Consider the following 18,242-nt stretch of genomic DNA (forward strand, 5'->3'; position numbering starts at 1 on the left):
AACGGGAGGAGTGTCTTTATAGGCTTTTCAGGTAATTAAGACTGTTCTCCACTTCTGCAATGGCATGTGTCTTGCACATGGATTGGAATAGCTTGGAGGTGTGTCTCAGACATGTTACATGTAGACAAATGGTAAGTTTGTCTCTGGAATAATCACACCAGTGAAGAGAAATACTCAGTAGCCAGCTAGTCTTAGAAAAGTTGACTTTTGCTTCAGGTCTCTACTCTTGTCCCCATGTTAGGGCCATACAGGCTGGACTAACCTCCTCTCCCCCATTTCCCTGTGATGGTTAACTCTCAGTGTATCTCTTATCCATATTCTCCTCAGTCCTCCATGATGGAATGGATATCTACTGAGTAAATGCAACCTAATCTAGTGATTACTAATGCCAGAGCCTAAGAATCATGTGAATATCTGAGCAGGTCAGCAGAAAGAACAGGGAAACTGATGTGCCCCTTGTGAGGTGGAGATTGGGGGTGCAAATGCCTGTGTTCAACCATTGGGGGTCATCATTTCTCCACGTGTAGAAGGCTTCTATCTTTTGAGCCAAGATTCTAATAGAATAGAATACACTCCTATTCATGTTAGAATAGACACCAAAATGAAGTATGTGTCTCATTGTTCGTTCTTGAGACACAGTCTCATGTACCCCAGGCTGGCCTCAGACTTGCGGTGTAGCTGAAGCTGGCATAGAACCTCAGGTCCTCCTAACTCTGCTCCTAAGGACATTCTCCCATTTAAGCAAACGTCAGAGGGTTTGTGTGTTTGCTTTCTGGTCTTTGTTTTTAAATTTGGGACATAGTATAAAGTAACATGTAATTTTCAGTGTTCCCAGGCCATACAGTTTTATTCACATCCTAATATAATTGCTGGTCAGTGGTGGTGGCGCAGATCTGTGATCTGAGCGCCTTGGGAGGCCGGGCAGGAGGAGGACTAATTGGAAGCTGGTCTTGTGTCTCGGGAAAAAGAAAGGAAGACAGTTAACGATAATCTGGATCTGGGGGTGCATCGTTGTCATCCTAGCTCCTGGGAAACCAAAGCAAGAGGACTGCCAGGAATTGAGGCAGCCTAGAGCTACTCGGTAGCCCAAGACCCACACACACACACACACACACACAGAGCAATACAAATAGACCTTCAAAATTTGCTAGTATTTGTTGCATTCTACATTAGCGTGCTACTATGGAATGATATGGGTGGAAGTCTTTGGATAGTACTTTTCGGTAAAGTGTTGTTCTGTAGCCTCTCTTAACTCATCCCGCCTTTGTACTAGCTCTCTGAACCGGGGCTATTATTGCCCTCTTTTGCAGATGGAGCAAAAGAATGTACATTTTCATGAAGTAACACAGTTGAGTGGCCAGTATGCATAGAGACCCAGAATTTAAATCCAGACAGGGGCTGTAGCCTGCAAAGGACCTGGGAGGTCAGTTGATTTAAGCGCGGGCCTGTATCATGCCCAACTGCCACATTCCTTGTCTGGTGTCTCCTGAACAGAACCATTGACAGGTAGCATCATGGCGTGGTAGAAAAGTCTGAGCCAGGAATCAAAATGCCAGTCTTGGCTGGGGTCGGGGCTGGGGTGGGGCAGATGATCTTCTTTTCATCATCCCTAATCAGCACTTTGGTTAGTGTCCTGTCTGTAGAGTCGGGGTACCTTTCCCCATCTGATTACTCATCGCTCTCCCGCCTCACAGAGCTGTTGTGGGTGAAGTGAGTTGTAAACAGGAGGTCTAAGGATTGTTGTTGCCTTTTGAAGGATTTGCTTTTTTCTTTCAGTGTGTGTTATCAAGAATGAACTATAAAAATAATGCTGATTTACTTGGGTATTTAAGGCATAGATGCTGTAATAATTCTACGCATGATCTCCTTGTGCTATTTTCATGCACAGGTCTAGTACCCTAGTATTGTATCAAATAGAAGTTATATTCAGTTTCATTTTCTGCCCTAGTGAACAGGAAATGTAGCAGGCACGGATAATCCAAAATAATTGGCTACCTTTGGACATGCATTTGTGTCCTTAACCTAACCTGAGTACGCAAGCTGAGAATTCAGAGCACCATCAAACTGCCGAGCCCCTCTGCGGGACTCGGTTTGAAATGAGAGACTTTCTCAGACCCTTGTCACCCTGTCCTTTATAATTTAGCTCAGGAGTCCAACAGAACGCACAGTGCCTCCTTTGTGCCTGTCCTGCTTTTCCTGTGATAAGAATGTGTAGATGCACAGGACACGGTGGCTGGAGGACAGGCTCTTGTCTGTTTCCTTTAAAAACGTGGGGCTTTTGTTGTGTTTTGCATTTATTTTTGTGTGTGTGTATGTGTGTGTGTGTGAGAGAGAGACAGAGACAGAGAGAGACAGAGAGAGACACAGAGAGAGAGAGAAACAGAGAGTGTGTATGAGAGAGAAAGAGACAGACAGAGAGAGAGAATGTGTAGGGCAGAGAAGTCAGCTCTTTCCTTCTATCCTGTGGTGTTCACAATCTCAGGCCATGGAGTTTGGTGGAAGGAGTCTTTTCTTCCTATGCCATATTGCCAGACCTGGTTTTTTTTGTTTTTTGTTTTTTCCCCTTTCTTTTTCTCGTTTAAAAATAGGTTCTCCCAAAACGGGAGAGATGGCTCAGCATTTGAGGGCACTTACTGCTGTTGCAGAGGACTGGGTTCAGTGTCCAGCACACACATGGTGACTCACGGCCATCTCTAACTCCAGTTCCAGGGTGGTCTGGCACTCTTCTGACCTCTTTGGACTCCAGGACGTTGGTGTTGCACATACAAACACTCAGGCACACTCATACACAGAAAGTTAAAGTCCTGTGTAGCCTGTGCTGGCCTTGAGTTTGCTGCATAGCCCAGTCTGGCCTCGAACTCTTGATCCCCTTTTCTTAACTCCTTGAGTATTAGAATTATGGCTGGCATCATACCTGGCCGAGAAGTGTTTCCTGCTTAGGGCATAGCTTGGGTATGGAAGGAACTCAGTATTTTCTTCTTCCTTGAGCAGTGACATCAACAGGAAGAGGCCCGACTGGGTGTTGAAATGTTTGGGGCTTTTGAGGTCGAGGTCATCCTAAATGAGGTGACTGTACTCAGAGTCACAAAAGCTAGAGCAGCACATTGGATATATGTCTTAGCACTTTGGAGCTCTCCAGTGCCTCTAATATAACCTGTGGGGGCTGTCCTTTTTCTTTCTTTTATTAAAAATGACCCTTGAGTTTGTGCTTGTCCCAGCCAATAGCGTAAGTTTGTCTTGATCTGCTCAGTCTGTTCTAGAATGGAGCGCCATGCACTGGGTGGCTGGGAGGCTCCAGGCACAGCCTGCGAGGTGGCTGGATCCCTGTCCTCTCCCCTTCCATCTCCCAACACTCAGGTTGGTCATTAGGGGTCACAGACACTGGACCATAGAAAGGTAGTCGTCTTCCTGTTTCTCTCCGTTCATGAAGGTGGGATAAGTTTCTTGGGAGCTCACTGTCACTTGTGTGTGGCGCATGAGGGTGGTGGTCGTGGTAATGCTCTGCCTTGCGCAAGGCAAACGTCTCCTTCATGCTGTGTCTGATTCCAGGTCGCTCATTTGGAGGGGAGGAGTGGCTGTAACAAGAATATTTAAATTTCTGAAAGATGTCAAGTTAAAGAGGAACTAGAATTGTGTGTATTAGTAAAAATAGTTAACCATTTGTTGAGGGCCTTGAATGTTTTAGCTATACTTGAGCTTTCCTGTGTTACATGTGTGGCAAGGCATGTATCATGTATTTTACAGATGGTAAAACAGGCTCAGGGAGGTGTACTGGAATATTCAAGGTCAAATGGTTATAAAGTGATGTCACAATGAAAACCAAGATCTCTCTAATCTCAAAGCCTGTTAGCTGTCAGGCTGTGCTGACTCAGTAGTGAGAGATCCCATGGAGACACGCTTAGGTGACAGAGAGGCCGAGCACCCCAGCTGTCCCACTTCCCTGCAGAGGAGAGCTGGGAGCATAAAGTAGACCGTTCTGTCCTGGAGCTGTTGTGGGGAGAATGGAATATGGCTTACTTTGGAAGCCATATTCCTCATGATTGTCTTCACACATCATCTTCTGAGGGTTTTCCAGCCTAGACAAAGCCACTCCTGTCATTTTGTTCTTAAGGACTTGGTAATTGCCCTTAGGCAAATTGAAATTTAAGTTGAGTTTCAGTGTGTTGACATTACGGTCTGCTGTATCTTCAATGTGACTAGCTATGCTGTGTTTGTCACACACTATCACATGGCCTACTGGGATTGTGCAGACCTAAACCTGCCCAAAGTGCAACACGACAAGTCAGGTCACCCTTTGACCACTTATAAAAATGCTGACTTCTATATGTGGCTACTGTCTTGCAGCAGACATGGGGAAGAATGCGATCCCTTTGCTGCACAGAAGCACTGACTGTCAGTCAGGGGACGGCATCTGAGAGCCAGATATGAACTCCCTTCCTTGAAATGGTGGTCGGCCTCTGATGGCTGGGAGCAGTGAGGAGGCTGCTGCTCTGATAGCTCAGCAGTAGAGTACGTGGGTTTGGGGCTAGCACTGCAAAAAGAAAAGAGTCATAGGAATGTTAATGTGTAGCCAAAAGTTTGACAAGCTCGTGATTATGCTGATTTTAACTTTCAGAAGAGCACATATGCAAACAGCATATGAAATTGTGTTTTGTAGTTGACTCACCTCGACGAGGATTGCGTGACAGAGCTTTCTGTACATCACCGCAGCAGCAGGCAGACAATGGAGGATTTAATTTCGTCGGTAAGAAATGCAGCGTGAACTGAAACATGGTGACTTTTGTTTCATCGTCCTTCTGTTTTGTTTGTGATTGACAGTGATGTAGCATTTTTAGGACCATGGGCCATCATGAATGTAACTGTGGCAGTGTATATTCGTGTATGATACAGTTCTTTCCTTGCATCTTCTGGGTGTTCTCTTAAAACCTTCGATGGTTTGTTTATTTGCTTGTTCTGTGTGTATGTGTGTGGGTGAGCACGTGCTGCCGGAAGTGTGTAGAGCTCAGAGGACAGCGTGTGGGAGTTGGTTTTCTCTTTGCACTCAGGAGGTCAACCTGATGACGAGTGCCTGTACCCCCTGAGCTCTCTCAGCATCCCTGTATGTCCTCTTTAAATAAGAACACTCTGCACTTTGGACATTGATTAGAGAGATGTGATGTTTACACAGTTGAGAATCAGAGCAAGTTAATCCACAGGGAAGTGGTAGTGCTTGTCATCATGGTTCTGAAGTTCTCAGACGCAGAAATCTGGTTCTGCAGTAAATATGAAGAAGACAACATACTTACACAAGCTTTCACGTATGTCCAAGGGTAGGCATGTAGGCAGTGGTAGAGTACTTGCCTGGTATGCTTGAAGCTCTGGGTTCTAGCTCTAGCACCAGAACAAAACAGGAACAAAAGGGTTTGTTTTCAAACAAACAAGGGGCTTGTATTGTAGTCCCCATAGTAGGCCCCAAATAACATGCCCTCTCTGTTTCTGACTTCTTTGTCTGTTTTTCTGTCTGCCTATCTCTCTCTCTCTCTCTCTCTCTCTCTCACACACACACACACACACACACACACACACACACACACACACGCACGCACGCACGCACGCACGAAACCTTTATGTATGCCTCAGCTGGCCTTACCCTGGAGTTCACTGTCTACCTTGAACTCGGTCTTCCTGCATCTGCCTTCCTAGCACTGGGAACACAGGCATCTGCCGCTGCCCAGCTCACACCATAGTTTTCTTTCCTAAAAACAGCCCTGTAGTCTGCTATTCATCGTCCAGCTTATGAAGCTCATTGTTACGACAACATTGGCACGATTTCTGATGTTGGATTGCTTTTGCTTTTTCAGGTCCTTTATATCCACACGAAACCTGTAGTCTCTCTAGAGATCACAACTCCGAGTCCCATCTCGGGTAGCAAGTGAGGCTCATACCTCCACGTGCTCCTGTTCAACACTTTGTCTTTGTCACCCGTGCTTTGTATTTTTGTTTGTTTGTTTGTTTGTTTCCATAGTCCAGTTTAGAAATCTTAACAGTTTGTTTTGAGACAGCTTTACTGCTTTGCCATGAGAGCTTTGCACTGTGAAGAAACTCCTCTGAGTGTCGCCGCCATGCAGCGGCTCTGGCCATGCTGACAGAATGTCAAGAATTGGAAGCTAATGCAGACTGTCTTAATGTCCCCTTAGTCTCAAACAGTACAAATTTGAAATTTCTACTTCAGCAACCTAAAAAATTTTGCATGCTTTTTTTTTGGGGGGGGGATCTTTAATTAAAAATTACATTTAATGCCACCTGTAATCCCAGCCCTCAGAAGGCTGAGGCAGGAGAGAGACCACCTCACACTAGCCAACCCCACAGCCGTGGGAGCTCACTCCTATAATGCAGTACTTGGGAAGTTGAAATGAGGAATTTGATGCTAATCTGGGCAAACCTGGGCTACGTTCTGAGACTCTGTCTCAAAGAATGAACAAAAACCAGCTCCTGGTCACCATGTAGGATTAATGCTGCCCTTGGCTCTAGAGAAGTTTCTTACTGCAGAGGGAGGCAGTCAATGCAGAAACCTCTAACTGGTCAGAGTGATGGCGCCATGTGTGACCCCCAAATGAGCCATCACCTTTTCCAAAGCTCAGAACATGTAGAAACATGGACAGAAAGAGTGTATGAGTGTATGAGCCCGAGGATGGGGCTGTGTTGTGAAAGATGTCTTTCTGGCCTTTGTACTCATGCCCTCACTGCACAACATTTCATTGTGGGTGGGACGATTGGCATTAATGGTTTCAGGGAAGGTGCCATTTTCTCGGTGCTGTAGTCACTGATAAATTGGCCACACTCCAGCAATAACCCGGTGGGCCACACACAGCCAGCAGGGTGGTAGGAGGAGGCTTGTTGGGAAGAGGGGTTCATGGGAGTGGGCGTGATATGAGAGAGGGGATTGAGAGTGACAAAAACTCAAATTCATTGGGTACATATGTGAAACTCTCAAAGAATAAAGGTAGGATTACATATAGGTTTTATATAATTGTTTTTCTCTCAGAAAGGTTGAGGTTCAGAAAGTTCACATTTGTTCCAAGTACTTTCCAGTTTGAGATAGAAGCCAGCTAGCTCTGTATAGCTGAGGCTGACCTTGAACTTTCAATCCTGCTTCAGCTTTCTTAGAACTAGAATCACAGTGTCACCATGCCCAGTCTTTATTTTCCAATTAATTAATTAACTAAATTTTTTTTTTTTTTTTTTTGAGACAAAGTTTTTCTCTGTAGCCCTGGCTGTCTTGGCTGTCTTGGAACTTACTCTATAGACCAGACTGCCCTTAAACTCAGAGATCTGCCTGCCTCTGCTTCCTGAGTGCTGGGACTAATGGCATACAGGGCTTTTACTTTCCAGTTTAAAGATCTTTGGTGATCCGCTAAGGTTGAAGTTTGGAGCTCTGTCTTTGTTTTGGGGCTACCTTGACAAATCAGTTCTTGTGCCTCATGCTAATGTGGTGCCATTGATGTTTGTGAGAAGACAGAAGCAGCACTGACTCACAGACGGAAGCTCTGCAGACACTCCTACAAGTACTTGTCCCTTGTCTGTTTGCTTGCTTATTTCCCTTGTCTGTTTGCTTGCTTATTTTGAGATAAGATTTTGCTCTATAGCCCAGGCTGGTCTGGAATTGCCTGTAAAGTCCAGGCTGGCTTCGTATTTCCACCAGCTTTCCTGCCTCAGCCTCCTGGGAGCTGGGATTAAACATTTGAGTCACCATACATGACTTCTAAATTGTTTTATTAATAAATGTTTATATGGAGTAGTAGTCAGATCTCCCTGGCTTGCAGGTTGGCCCATGTCATTATTCCTGTCCTGAGATTCCCAGTAGTGGTGCTGCAGCTTCTGGCTTATCACGCCCTTATGCGTCCTGCTCTGAGTGGTTCTCCCGAGTGCCTGTGAAGCTAGCATTTACCTTAGAGAGGATTGTAACGCCCTGTGTGGTGGTGCGCCCTTTATTCCTGGCACTCAGGATTCCAATGCAGGCAGATCTCTGTGAGTTCACAGCCAGCTTGGGCTACATAGCAAGTTCCAGGACAGCCAGAGCTGTGCAGAGACCCTCTCTCAACAAAACTGGGGGGAGTGGTCAGTTGTCAAGATAGCTCAGTGGGTAAAGGCACTTGCTGCCAAGGCTGACAACCCGACTTTTGAGTCTGGAACCTACAGAGTAGAAGGAGGCTGTGGACCCTTTGGCTTCCGTGTGTCCACTCCCCCACGTAAACTTTTAAAAAGTTAAAAGTGTTTATAGTTTTCTAGAGAGAGAAACTTTTTCCTAACAGGCAGCCCTATCAGCACCAGACATTTGCTTTTAGAGGAGGGAGTGACCCAGCAGGTGAGGATGCAGGAGGGAAGCCACTGCATTGACCTCTCTCCCCGTGCTTCCCGGGCCCTCATCGGATCAGAGGGTACAAAGGAACCACAGCCCAGAGCGTTTATAAGTGGATGGCTTTTGCCAAGGGAAAGAGGAAGCGCAGGCACGTGTAGAGAACACACATAAACTGTTGTGAGGTAATTCTACCGGGGACATAGGGACGTTCTTAAAGCTGAATAGAAAGTCTGTTCAAAATATCTAGAGCACTGTCCTCAAATATTCACAGTGCTTCGATTAGGTTAGTATAGTGACAGCCTCCTCTTTTATTTTGGTGGTACTGGGGGGTTGAACCCAGGACCTCAGGTGTCCGGATGAGTGCTGTACAGCCTGCTAGCTAATGTCTTTCTTATCCTCTTCCTTCCTTCCTTCCTTCCTTCCTTCCTTCCTTCCTTCCTTCCTTCCTTCCTTCCTCCCTTCCTCCCTCCCTCCCTCCCTCCCTCCCTCTCTCTCTCTCTCTTTCTTTTAAAAGATTTATTTATTATTATATCTAAGTACACTGTAGCTGCCTTCAGATGAACCAGATCCCATTACAGATGGCTGTGAGCCACCATGTGGTTGCTGGGATTTGAACTCAGGACCTTTGGAAGAGCTGTCGGTGCTCTTAACCACTGAGCCATCTCTCCAGCCCATTCTGTGTCTTTCAAACAGGGTTTGTTTGTTTTTATAAATTTGTTTTCAAAAGGTGGCAGCACAGGTGACCCGATGGATGTGGAGGATTTTAGTATAATTGGGAAAAAGGAAGGATTTAGTTCTGCAGTTCTTTCTCTGAAGTCTTTTCTGCCCCCTGCTATGATGTGTACAATAGTCAGAATTCCACTGTAATTATCACAACATACAGTATTTTATTCCCTTTCTAGATCGAAAGGACTGGCATGAAAATTTCAAGTCATTTATTACATGTGAGCCTATGTAAAATATTAACTGACAAAATAACAAAAGCTATGCCTTTTGTGCCACGCCCTCTTGAGAGCACATCATGGCATTAAATATTACTCCATTATTAAAAGTTTGTGCTTTTTTTTTTTTTGGTAAGGACAGAAGCTCGTAGTCTGAATTAACTTTGAGTCTGTAAGTATTTTCTGAAATCTCATTAAAACAATAGAAAAGGACTTTAAAAAATCAAAAGCTTTCTAGGATACATATATAAACAGGAGACAAATGGACATCAAGAAATTTTTTAAATTTATGAAATAGGTTGCAGAGGACAAGAGGAGTTGGGAGAAAGCCGACGGCCACCTGTTTGTGAGGGAAGAGGTAATGGGGCACTGACTTGCGCTCTAGAATTCCGGGAAAGGGTCAGTTAGCAAGGAAGAAGGAAGAGAATGGGAAGGCATGGTAATCGAATACATAATGCAGGGAATGGGGAACTGGGTAAAAAGAATAATATTCTCAGAACTAAGGGAAGCTAGTTAGTTCTTAAAAAAGATTAAGGTGTGTTCATAAAGAACTTTCTAAGTGCTAGCCCTCAGAACTCAAAACTCTCCACAGGGGGAAAAAAAAAACCAAAACTCAGTAGAAATGTTTGAAAATGAAGTTAAGGTGAAGTTTTCAAAAGTAGGAGTAAGAAACAAAAGACATAAAACTGAGAGAAGGGGTAAGAAAGCTGTATCATGACATTGTTAATAGTAGTAAGAGAAGGCTAAACAGTGGCCTGGTCAGGGGAACCATCAAAGAAAACGGACCAGGATTTAGCATTGTGGATGAAAACAGATACACAAATCAATGTCTCCTCTAGAGGGATTTCAGAAAGCTGGGGAGGACCACAAATGTTTCAGAGACAAAAACTAAGGCCATATACAGAGGCATGGGAGCTAGACTGTGTGTTTGTATGTTAGTATGTATATATGTATGGATGCATGCATATACGTGTGGTCTGTTTTTTGGTTTTTGGTTTTTGGGTTTTTTTTTTTGTTTTTTTTCGAGACAGGGTTTCTCTGTGTAGCCCTGGCTGTCCTGGAACTCACTNTGTAGACCAGGCTGGCCTTGAACTCAGAAATCCTCCTGCCTCTGCCTTCCGAGTGCTGGGATTAAAGGCGTGCGCCACCATGCCCGGCACGTGTGTATTTTTTAAGACAAGGTTTGTCTATGTACCCCCTGCTGTCCTAGAACTTGCTCTGTAGATCAGGGTGGCCTCAAACTCAGAGCTCCTCCTGCCTCTGCTTCATAAGTGCTGGGATTAAAAGCATATGCTACCACCATCCAACCTGCGTTAGACTTTTAAAAACAGCTATGCTAGAATCAAAAGGAATAATAGTATCTTCCAAACTATAAAAATTGTTATTAGTTTGTAATTCTTTACTTGACCAAACCAGAGTCAGTCATAAGGACATATGCTGTCATATATCAGACATGCACAATTTCAAAACATCTACCTCATGTCAACCCTCAGGAAGTTACTGGAGGATGGTAACTCCACAAGAGTGTCAGTCAAGAAAGAAGACTGCCTGGGTACACTGTAGCATGGAGAAAAAAGTTGCTAGGCTGGCAGGTGGCACAGGGAATGCCAATGGGAAATGTCTCTAGAAGGGAGGAGGTGGGTTAGCCAATGTATTGAGAAGGTTGAGAGGCAAGACTATTACAATTTGTGGTAGAATTAGAAAAATGAGGCACTTAAAAATTTAATTTCAGGGGTGGCATAGTTCTAAAACATCAAAAGGAAAAATACAGGAATCGCGACTCTTTATTACTTCTCTTCTGTTTTAGTGTCTTTGTTTTTAGTTCTTGTGTGGTTTGGTTGCTGGGCTTGTAGCCAACCAGTGTGGCTGGTATTAATCCTGGAGGCGGTGATGCTGCTCTGAGTACCTCCCTGTCATGTCGTCCTGTCGTGTGTGTGTGTGTGTGTGTGTGTGTGTGTGTGTGTCCCGTCTTAGATACTCTGTGTACTTCCCCGATATCTTATTGTTACTTTTGTGGTGCTGGGGATGGAGTCTTGCAAGTGCTAGGCAAGTACTCTTATCATTGAGCCACTTCCTTAGCCCTGTGTCTCATAAATTGTTAAACAGTTAACTAGTGATGTTATAAACATTCATTCATACACACACACATACATACATACATACATACATACACACATACATACATACACATAGTCTAGCTCCCATGCCTCTGTATATGGCCATAGTTTTTGCCTCTGAAACATTTGTGGTTTCTGAAATCTGAAACATTTGTGGTTTCTGAAATCTGAAACATTTCTGAAATTCCTCTAGAAGGCCCTTATTGGCCACCTCTTGGTCTCTATTCTGACTTGTTGTATTGGGGTAACAATACAGTATTTAAAACCTACCTCTTTTTAGTTGTGAATGCTACTTATAAAGTCTTAATGATGTAAATTTGATTTAGCTGCAAATGATAAAATTACCAGAGGAGGAGATGGGAAGATGTATGTAGGAAAGATGTTGTAATAGATCAAAATTTTTACTTTCCATACTAAGAGTTCTGTGGGGGAATATCTGAGGATAAGACAACTTGAACTACAAAAGAAATTAGCTTAGAAATATTCAATGGAAACAAAATAGCTTTTAGGTGTTTAGAAGTTCTTTCTGTGCAGGGCAGTTTTAGGTGTGCAGGCGTGGTGTGGAGAAATGTTAAGTGTCGCGTCTGCAACACTGTTCACTGAATTCTGAATGCCTGTGGCACCGAAGTAAATAATTTACTACTGTTCCTTCTTCACACATGTGAGTGTGTTAACTGCCTGGTTTCCTTTTCCCTCAGTGGCAGTACGATCACCTCACAGCCACCTACCTTCTGCTTCTAGCCAAGAAGGCCCGAGGGAAGCCAGCTCGTCTACAGCTCCCGTCCTTCTCTTGTGGAAGCGCCAGCACCACTCCAAAGGCAAGTTGTAGAAGCCCTGTGTGGCCACCTGCTCACCTGGCCTGCAGCCTTAGTCACGAGCAGACCCACCACCGCCAGTATGAGTAAGCCTGATGCAGATGCAAGAAAGGTTGTGTCTTCTGCAGTGCTGGGATTGAAATCCAGCCAAGTACTTGACCACTGTGCTCTTTCCAGGGGGTTTAAACATCGTGGTGAGAAAAGTGGGAGTTCTGAACTTGATATGGCATTTAAACAACCCTTCCTCTGCCCCCTTTCTCCTTTTCCTTTTTTGTCCTTTTATAGCACATCGTGCTTATTGGGAAATAGATTAACTAAAAGAAAGTAATAGAATTTACTTAGAAACCTGCTAGCTAGCTACAGATGATATAATTCCTCTTTTTAAAAGATTTGTTTACTTATTTTAATGTATATGAGTGTTTTGTTTGCATACCTGTATATACCACTGTGCGTTGCTTGGTGCTGGAAGAGGCCACAAGAGAATGTCAGATCCACTGGAACTGGAGTTAAAGATGGTTGTCAGCCACTTTCTGGGTGCTGGGAATTGAATCCTGGTCCTTTCCAAGAGAAGCCAGTGTTTTCGTCCACTGAACCATTTCTTTGGCCCTGGATAAAGTTAACTCTTCAATGTGTCTTTCCTGTCTCTGCTCTGAGTACTTGACAGGGCTTTAAAAGGGAGTGAGGCCTGTGGACACATGATGTACTGCATTTTATATGGCTCGGACTACTTGACTATGAACACTTTCATGCTTATCTCACTGTTGAGATTTAGGTTTCTGCAGTTGTCAAAGCTCGAGCAACGTAAACTCTACTAGAGTTGGTTTTAAGCAAATTGTGATTCTTTTATGTGTTTCCTCTGTCGTGACTGTTGATAGTGATGGAGTTTCTGTATTGTAAACAACATGTCGTTCCTCCTAGACTCCTAACTCAGATTTGTTTTCTGTTTAGTTCTCTCTTCCATACTTGAAATCTATTTTATATCATTTATTTATTTGTTTGTTTATTTGTTTGTCTGACTTATTTATTTATGTGTATGAGTACACTGCAGGTGTTTTCAGACACACCAGAAGAGGGTTTGTTTGTCTGTGTGCGTGTGTCTCATGCTTGCGTGTGTGCACACGTGCCACAGCATGCAGGTGCTCAGAGGAGAGCTTTTAACAACTGATTGTCACAGGGGGTTGAGTTTATGTTCTTAGGCTGGTACCTTCTCCAGCTATTTCTCTGGAGCCCCTCCCTGCATGCCCACTCTTGCTTAAAATCTAACGGACAGTTGTTGGAAGGCTGAGGCAGGAGAATTACTGTGTTCTGAAGCCAGCATGGGCTACATATATGAATTCAGGCCAGCCTGTGGGTATGGAATGAGACCCTATCTGTAAAACAAACTGCTTGAGGACTTTGTTAGGTGGGTGTGGGATACTGGAATATAGACTTCGCTCAGTTTAATTCAGACTGCAGTTTACTGACTCCAGTGTTAGGAGACATACCGTAGGGTTGCGGCAGTTGCTCAGCGGTAGTGGGTTCATTTAGCATGCATGCCTGAGACCCTAGGTTTGATCCCTAGTATCACAGAGAACCAAAGGAAAAAATCAGAAAGGAAAATGTATTTTTGTTATCCTCAGAAAACCACAATTGATCTTCTTTATATTTATTTGATATAATCCAAAAGGCCCTAAGTTAAGCCCCCTTTTTAAGATCTCAAAACTTTTTAAATATGTTAAAGTCATTGCCTTCATGGTCTCTAGTTTGTTTTAATTCCTCCTTTAGAACTATTTCATGGCCTGTCAGTGATGAGCTGTGGGTCAGGTGGATGTTAGGGTCCTGACAGACTTTGTCCATCTCCTGTCTTTCCTCCCTTCTTGATATTTTGACCAAACTCTGGAGTAAGAGTGTCAGGGCAGTTGACCACTGTGTAAGTCTATGGAGTGGGGTCTGTGAAGGCTTGGAGAGTTCTATGAGGCTGCTGAGTGCCCCATGCTCTTACCTGTATGTGGAGTGAATCAGCCCATCACCTTTCTGGATGCTTTAAAGGGTCAAACCCTTTTAACTTTAGATTCATTTGGGTCCAGGAGGACATAAAAATATGAGCTTTGTTTCTGGGTAACTGCAGGAAGGGATGATTTACCTCTCCATAGAATAATGACTTTAGCCAGATATATTCAGTTAAGATCCCTGGTGCACTCTTCTGAGCCTTGGGTTTTCTTGTTTTTGCCTTTACATGGTCTCAGTAAATGGCTTCTTTGATACATAAAGAATCCAAGTGGGAAGATCTGAGAAGATACACCTGACTTCCATTCACTACTTAGTAAATATTTACCTAACCATTGTATTATTTGGGCAGTCATGTTACTGAACCAATTTTTATAGCAAATAGACATTTTAGTGATCAGAAAATAAGCAGAAATCAAATTTTGAGTTCCTTTTAGCTGTTTGTGCTAATTAGTGAACTTGAGCAGGCTGTATAGTTTTTTTTTTTGCACTCTGATAGGATGGCCTCTTTTACTGTGGTTTTGTTTTTAAGAGAATTAGTAATTCTGACTTACCAATCAATTGACGGTGCTTTCATAGAGATAATTATTAAAGTCTGAGTCAGGAATCACTGAAGACCACACAGTTGTCGGCAGTAGTGTTGCCAGGCACCGTGGCCTTGGAGAACAGATTTATCTGACTTGGTACTTGCTCTTGGAATAGTCGTGCTGAGGGAAAACACAGACACACAAGAACTGTGTACCTCAGTGGATGGGCTTCAGAGTAAGTGGTCAAGGTGAGGACTTTGGGAAATAGGAGTGACCACCATTGGGAGATTCAAACTGGATCAGCAGTTGAGTCTGAGTTTAGAAAAATGGAAAAGAGGGAGAATAGTAACTATGGCGAGATAAATGTAATTAGCAGAGCTCAGACACCAAATTGGGCTTGCCAAACCTAACAACCTGAGTTTGGTATCCAGGTTCCATGGGATAGGAGAGAATTGGTTCCCATAAGTTGTCCTTCATGTTTGAGCAAACACACACTCAAATAACTAAATGTCAAATTAGAGAAAGAATTCCTGTATAGAATTGTGTAGTCAAGTCAGGTGTGTCGGCACACACCTTTAATCCCAGCACTTGAGAGACAGAGGAGTTTGAAGCCAGCCTTATCTACAGAGTGAGTTCCAGGACATCCAGGGCTAAACAGAGAAACCCTGTCTTAAAATACAAAAGCAAACAAACAACAAGAAGACTCATTCAGCCGGACGTGGTGGCGCACGTCTTTAATCCCAGCACTCGGGAGGCAGAGGCAGGCAGATTTCTGAGTTCGAGGCCAGCCTGGTCTACAAAGTGAGTTCCAGGACAGCCAGGGCTATNGGGAGGCAGAGGCAGGCAGATTTCTGAGTTCGAGGCCAGCCTGGTCTACAAAGTGAGTTCCAGGACAGCCAGGGCTATACAGAGAAACCCTATCTCGAAAAACCAAAAAAGAAAAAAAAAGAAGACTCATTCAGTCAGGGACGCTGCCTGGCAGTTTTGCCTGCTATAGAATCATCACTGCCATCCTTTGCAGAACACTGAACTTCTCCCGACCTGCCCTAGACTTAGCATCAGTGTTCTTCTCAGCCTGGCAGTCTACGTATGCAGTGAGTTCTTATTGGTAGTACTCGGCAACCCCGGAGAACTCTCAGGGTAAGTGAGAGGGTAGGAAGGTTCCCTGTTTGAGGAATATATAGATATGAGAAGATTTGGCCTTGAACTCAATTAGCTGTAAGTCTGGGTAAAGGGATGTAGGTAGGTGTTAGGAATTCAGTAGTACTCCACAGCCTCAGTCTTTAGGCTGTCTAACATACGGTTAGTTTGTACAGGGGAAGGATGAAGGAAAGTAAGGTGTTCTGCTGGGAGTGTTAGCAGAAGGCCCACGTGTCCTGTTTATGGGCAAAGTGTTACCATAGAGCCCACGTGTCCTATTTATGGGTAATCTTACTTAAAGCTAATTTACTCCTGGCCAAAATGATGAGCTTTTAAAACTTACTTGTACTGTTGCTTTTAATGTTTTCTTTTTTAATTAACACCCTCTTAGCCTCTATAGGCACCATTTATGCATGGGGCACATAGACCTGTATGCAAACAAAATACTCTTAAACATAAAATAAAAATTAAACAAATAAAGTTTTGATTGAGATTGCATAATATATGTGTGGGGGGTGTATATCCATGCCATGGCAGGGTTTGGGGGTCAGAGGACAGCTTGGTGGAGTGAGTTCTTTCCTTCCACCTCCATGAGTTCTGGAGATCAAACTCAGGTCACCAGGACTGCAGGGCAAGCGCTTTTACCTACTGAGCTTCATGCTGGCTCCTGGTAGGTGCTCCTCGGTGTCAGAGGTTATGTCTTTTCCAGCTTCTGCTTTGGTGAGATTATACTTGTAAATTTGCAAATGAGGTGTCTAATATTGCTGTGTAATAGTGACAAGCTAAGTCAGTCGTTTTCCATATAACATCTAGCTTGTCTCTGTTTCTGCTTCCAGAGTTTCTCCCTGTGTTTGGGATATGCTGGTGTAAAATTGGAATCCCGGTGTTGTTATTGCTAACTTCTTTTGCCTTTTTAAATTAATAGTCAAAGAATCTGAGCCTGGAAGATATGACCACAAGTGATGATAACTGTGTGGCTGGATTGATAGACTATGAATTGTGTGAAGGTAAATTATTAGCTCCGAAGACACCACAGGTGGGTAGTTTTATTACTACTTAAAGCAGAATGCAAGTCTTAATTATAAACACATCAGTCCAACAGGAAATCAAGTCTGTGCTTGTAAATTTATTTACTCTCTAAGCCATTGAAGACATTAATGAGAGATTATTGGAATATTAATGAGGGGGAAGTCAGTGATTTCCAAGTTAAGAAAAGCAAGATTCCATTCTAGAGCACTTCACTGCCTCTGCCCTCTTTGAATGAACTGTAATTTGCATGTAGTTAAATAGTTGAAATTCGCCCTTGTAGTGTTTAGCTATGTGTTTTACAACATAGAGCCACCAGAAATTGTGACACAGTAATTCTGTTGTCCTCTCAAGGGTCTCTTATGTGCTTCTGTGAACTCTTTTCCTTTTAACTCAGGGCAGTGGCAGAGGTGTTTTCCTCCTCTAACAATTCTTGTTTGAATCCTACTTCACGTTTGTTGGACTTCTTAGGTGCACGGTTCAGAGTTGTTCCACCAAATACGGGACTTTACGGCCAGGATTTTTTTTTTTTTTTAATGTGAGGTTTGTCTCATTGTAAGTTTTGTCTTTGTTCTGTTTTCTTTTTGTTCTTCAGAGTAATTTTGACCCACCTGTTTCCAGTGTGCTGATTCCCTTTCTAATGGTTCCTGACAATGCTGTGAATTATTCTAATTAGTCAGTCACCCCCTCCCCCCCCCCAGTGTGTGTGTATGTGTGTGTGCATGTGCGTGCACGTGCAGCACACCCCATGCGTGCCTGCCCTCCCCCGGTAGGGCCTCGCCATCACTCTGTAGTGTAGTGCTGGTTCCCCTGGAACATACAGTGTAGCTCTCAGGCAGCTCCCCTCATGCCTCTTCTATACCACTGTGCACATGTACTTTTTAAAGTATTACTATACTTTTCAATTTAGAATTTCTGGGTAGTTCGTGTAATTTTATCTCTGTTGATTCTATGGTATTGCCCTTATACTTAAGTTGTCTAGAACTGAGCATCTATCTCTTAATCCCAATCTATTTATCTTGAGTTGAACTGAACTCTTGAGTTGAGAAAAATTTGGCAAAAGTGAAATGTTTATGAGTATACAAGGATCAAAGACTGACTTAACATCAGCATGTGGTGGTGTTCCTGGTGTCGCTCGCTTGTGTTGTGTCATGTGACTTCACTGCAGCCTCTATCCTAAGCACTCAGTATGTGCATGTGACTGTGAATGCTGTAGACTCCACAGTGGCCTGTGGAGGATGCGTCAAGGGCCTTGGCACAGATTAGAGACCATTATTTGCTATGAGTTAAGCTCCATTCTAGGTCCCTTCCTTATGTTTACTTTCCTGTTTTAGAATTCCATTTCCATTTAT

The 18,242-nt window shown here is 43.6% G+C and overlaps 1 protein-coding gene across 1 annotated transcript in view; it reads left to right on the forward strand.

Annotated features, from left to right (window-relative positions):
* Positions 1–18,242, forward strand: part of Melk (maternal embryonic leucine zipper kinase) — a 54,990-nt gene that overhangs the window by 25,107 nt on the left and 11,641 nt on the right. The window contains exons 11-13 of the mRNA XM_021159944.2: positions 4,658–4,744; positions 12,095–12,214; positions 16,790–16,900. Coding sequence (XP_021015603.1) covers positions 4,658–4,744; positions 12,095–12,214; positions 16,790–16,900 — 318 coding nt within the window. The remainder of the gene's footprint in view (positions 1–4,657; positions 4,745–12,094; positions 12,215–16,789; positions 16,901–18,242) is intronic.

This window comes from Mus caroli, chromosome 4 (genome assembly GCF_900094665.2).
Source record: "Mus caroli chromosome 4, CAROLI_EIJ_v1.1, whole genome shotgun sequence".
Lineage (NCBI taxonomy): Eukaryota > Metazoa > Chordata > Mammalia > Rodentia > Muridae > Mus > Mus caroli.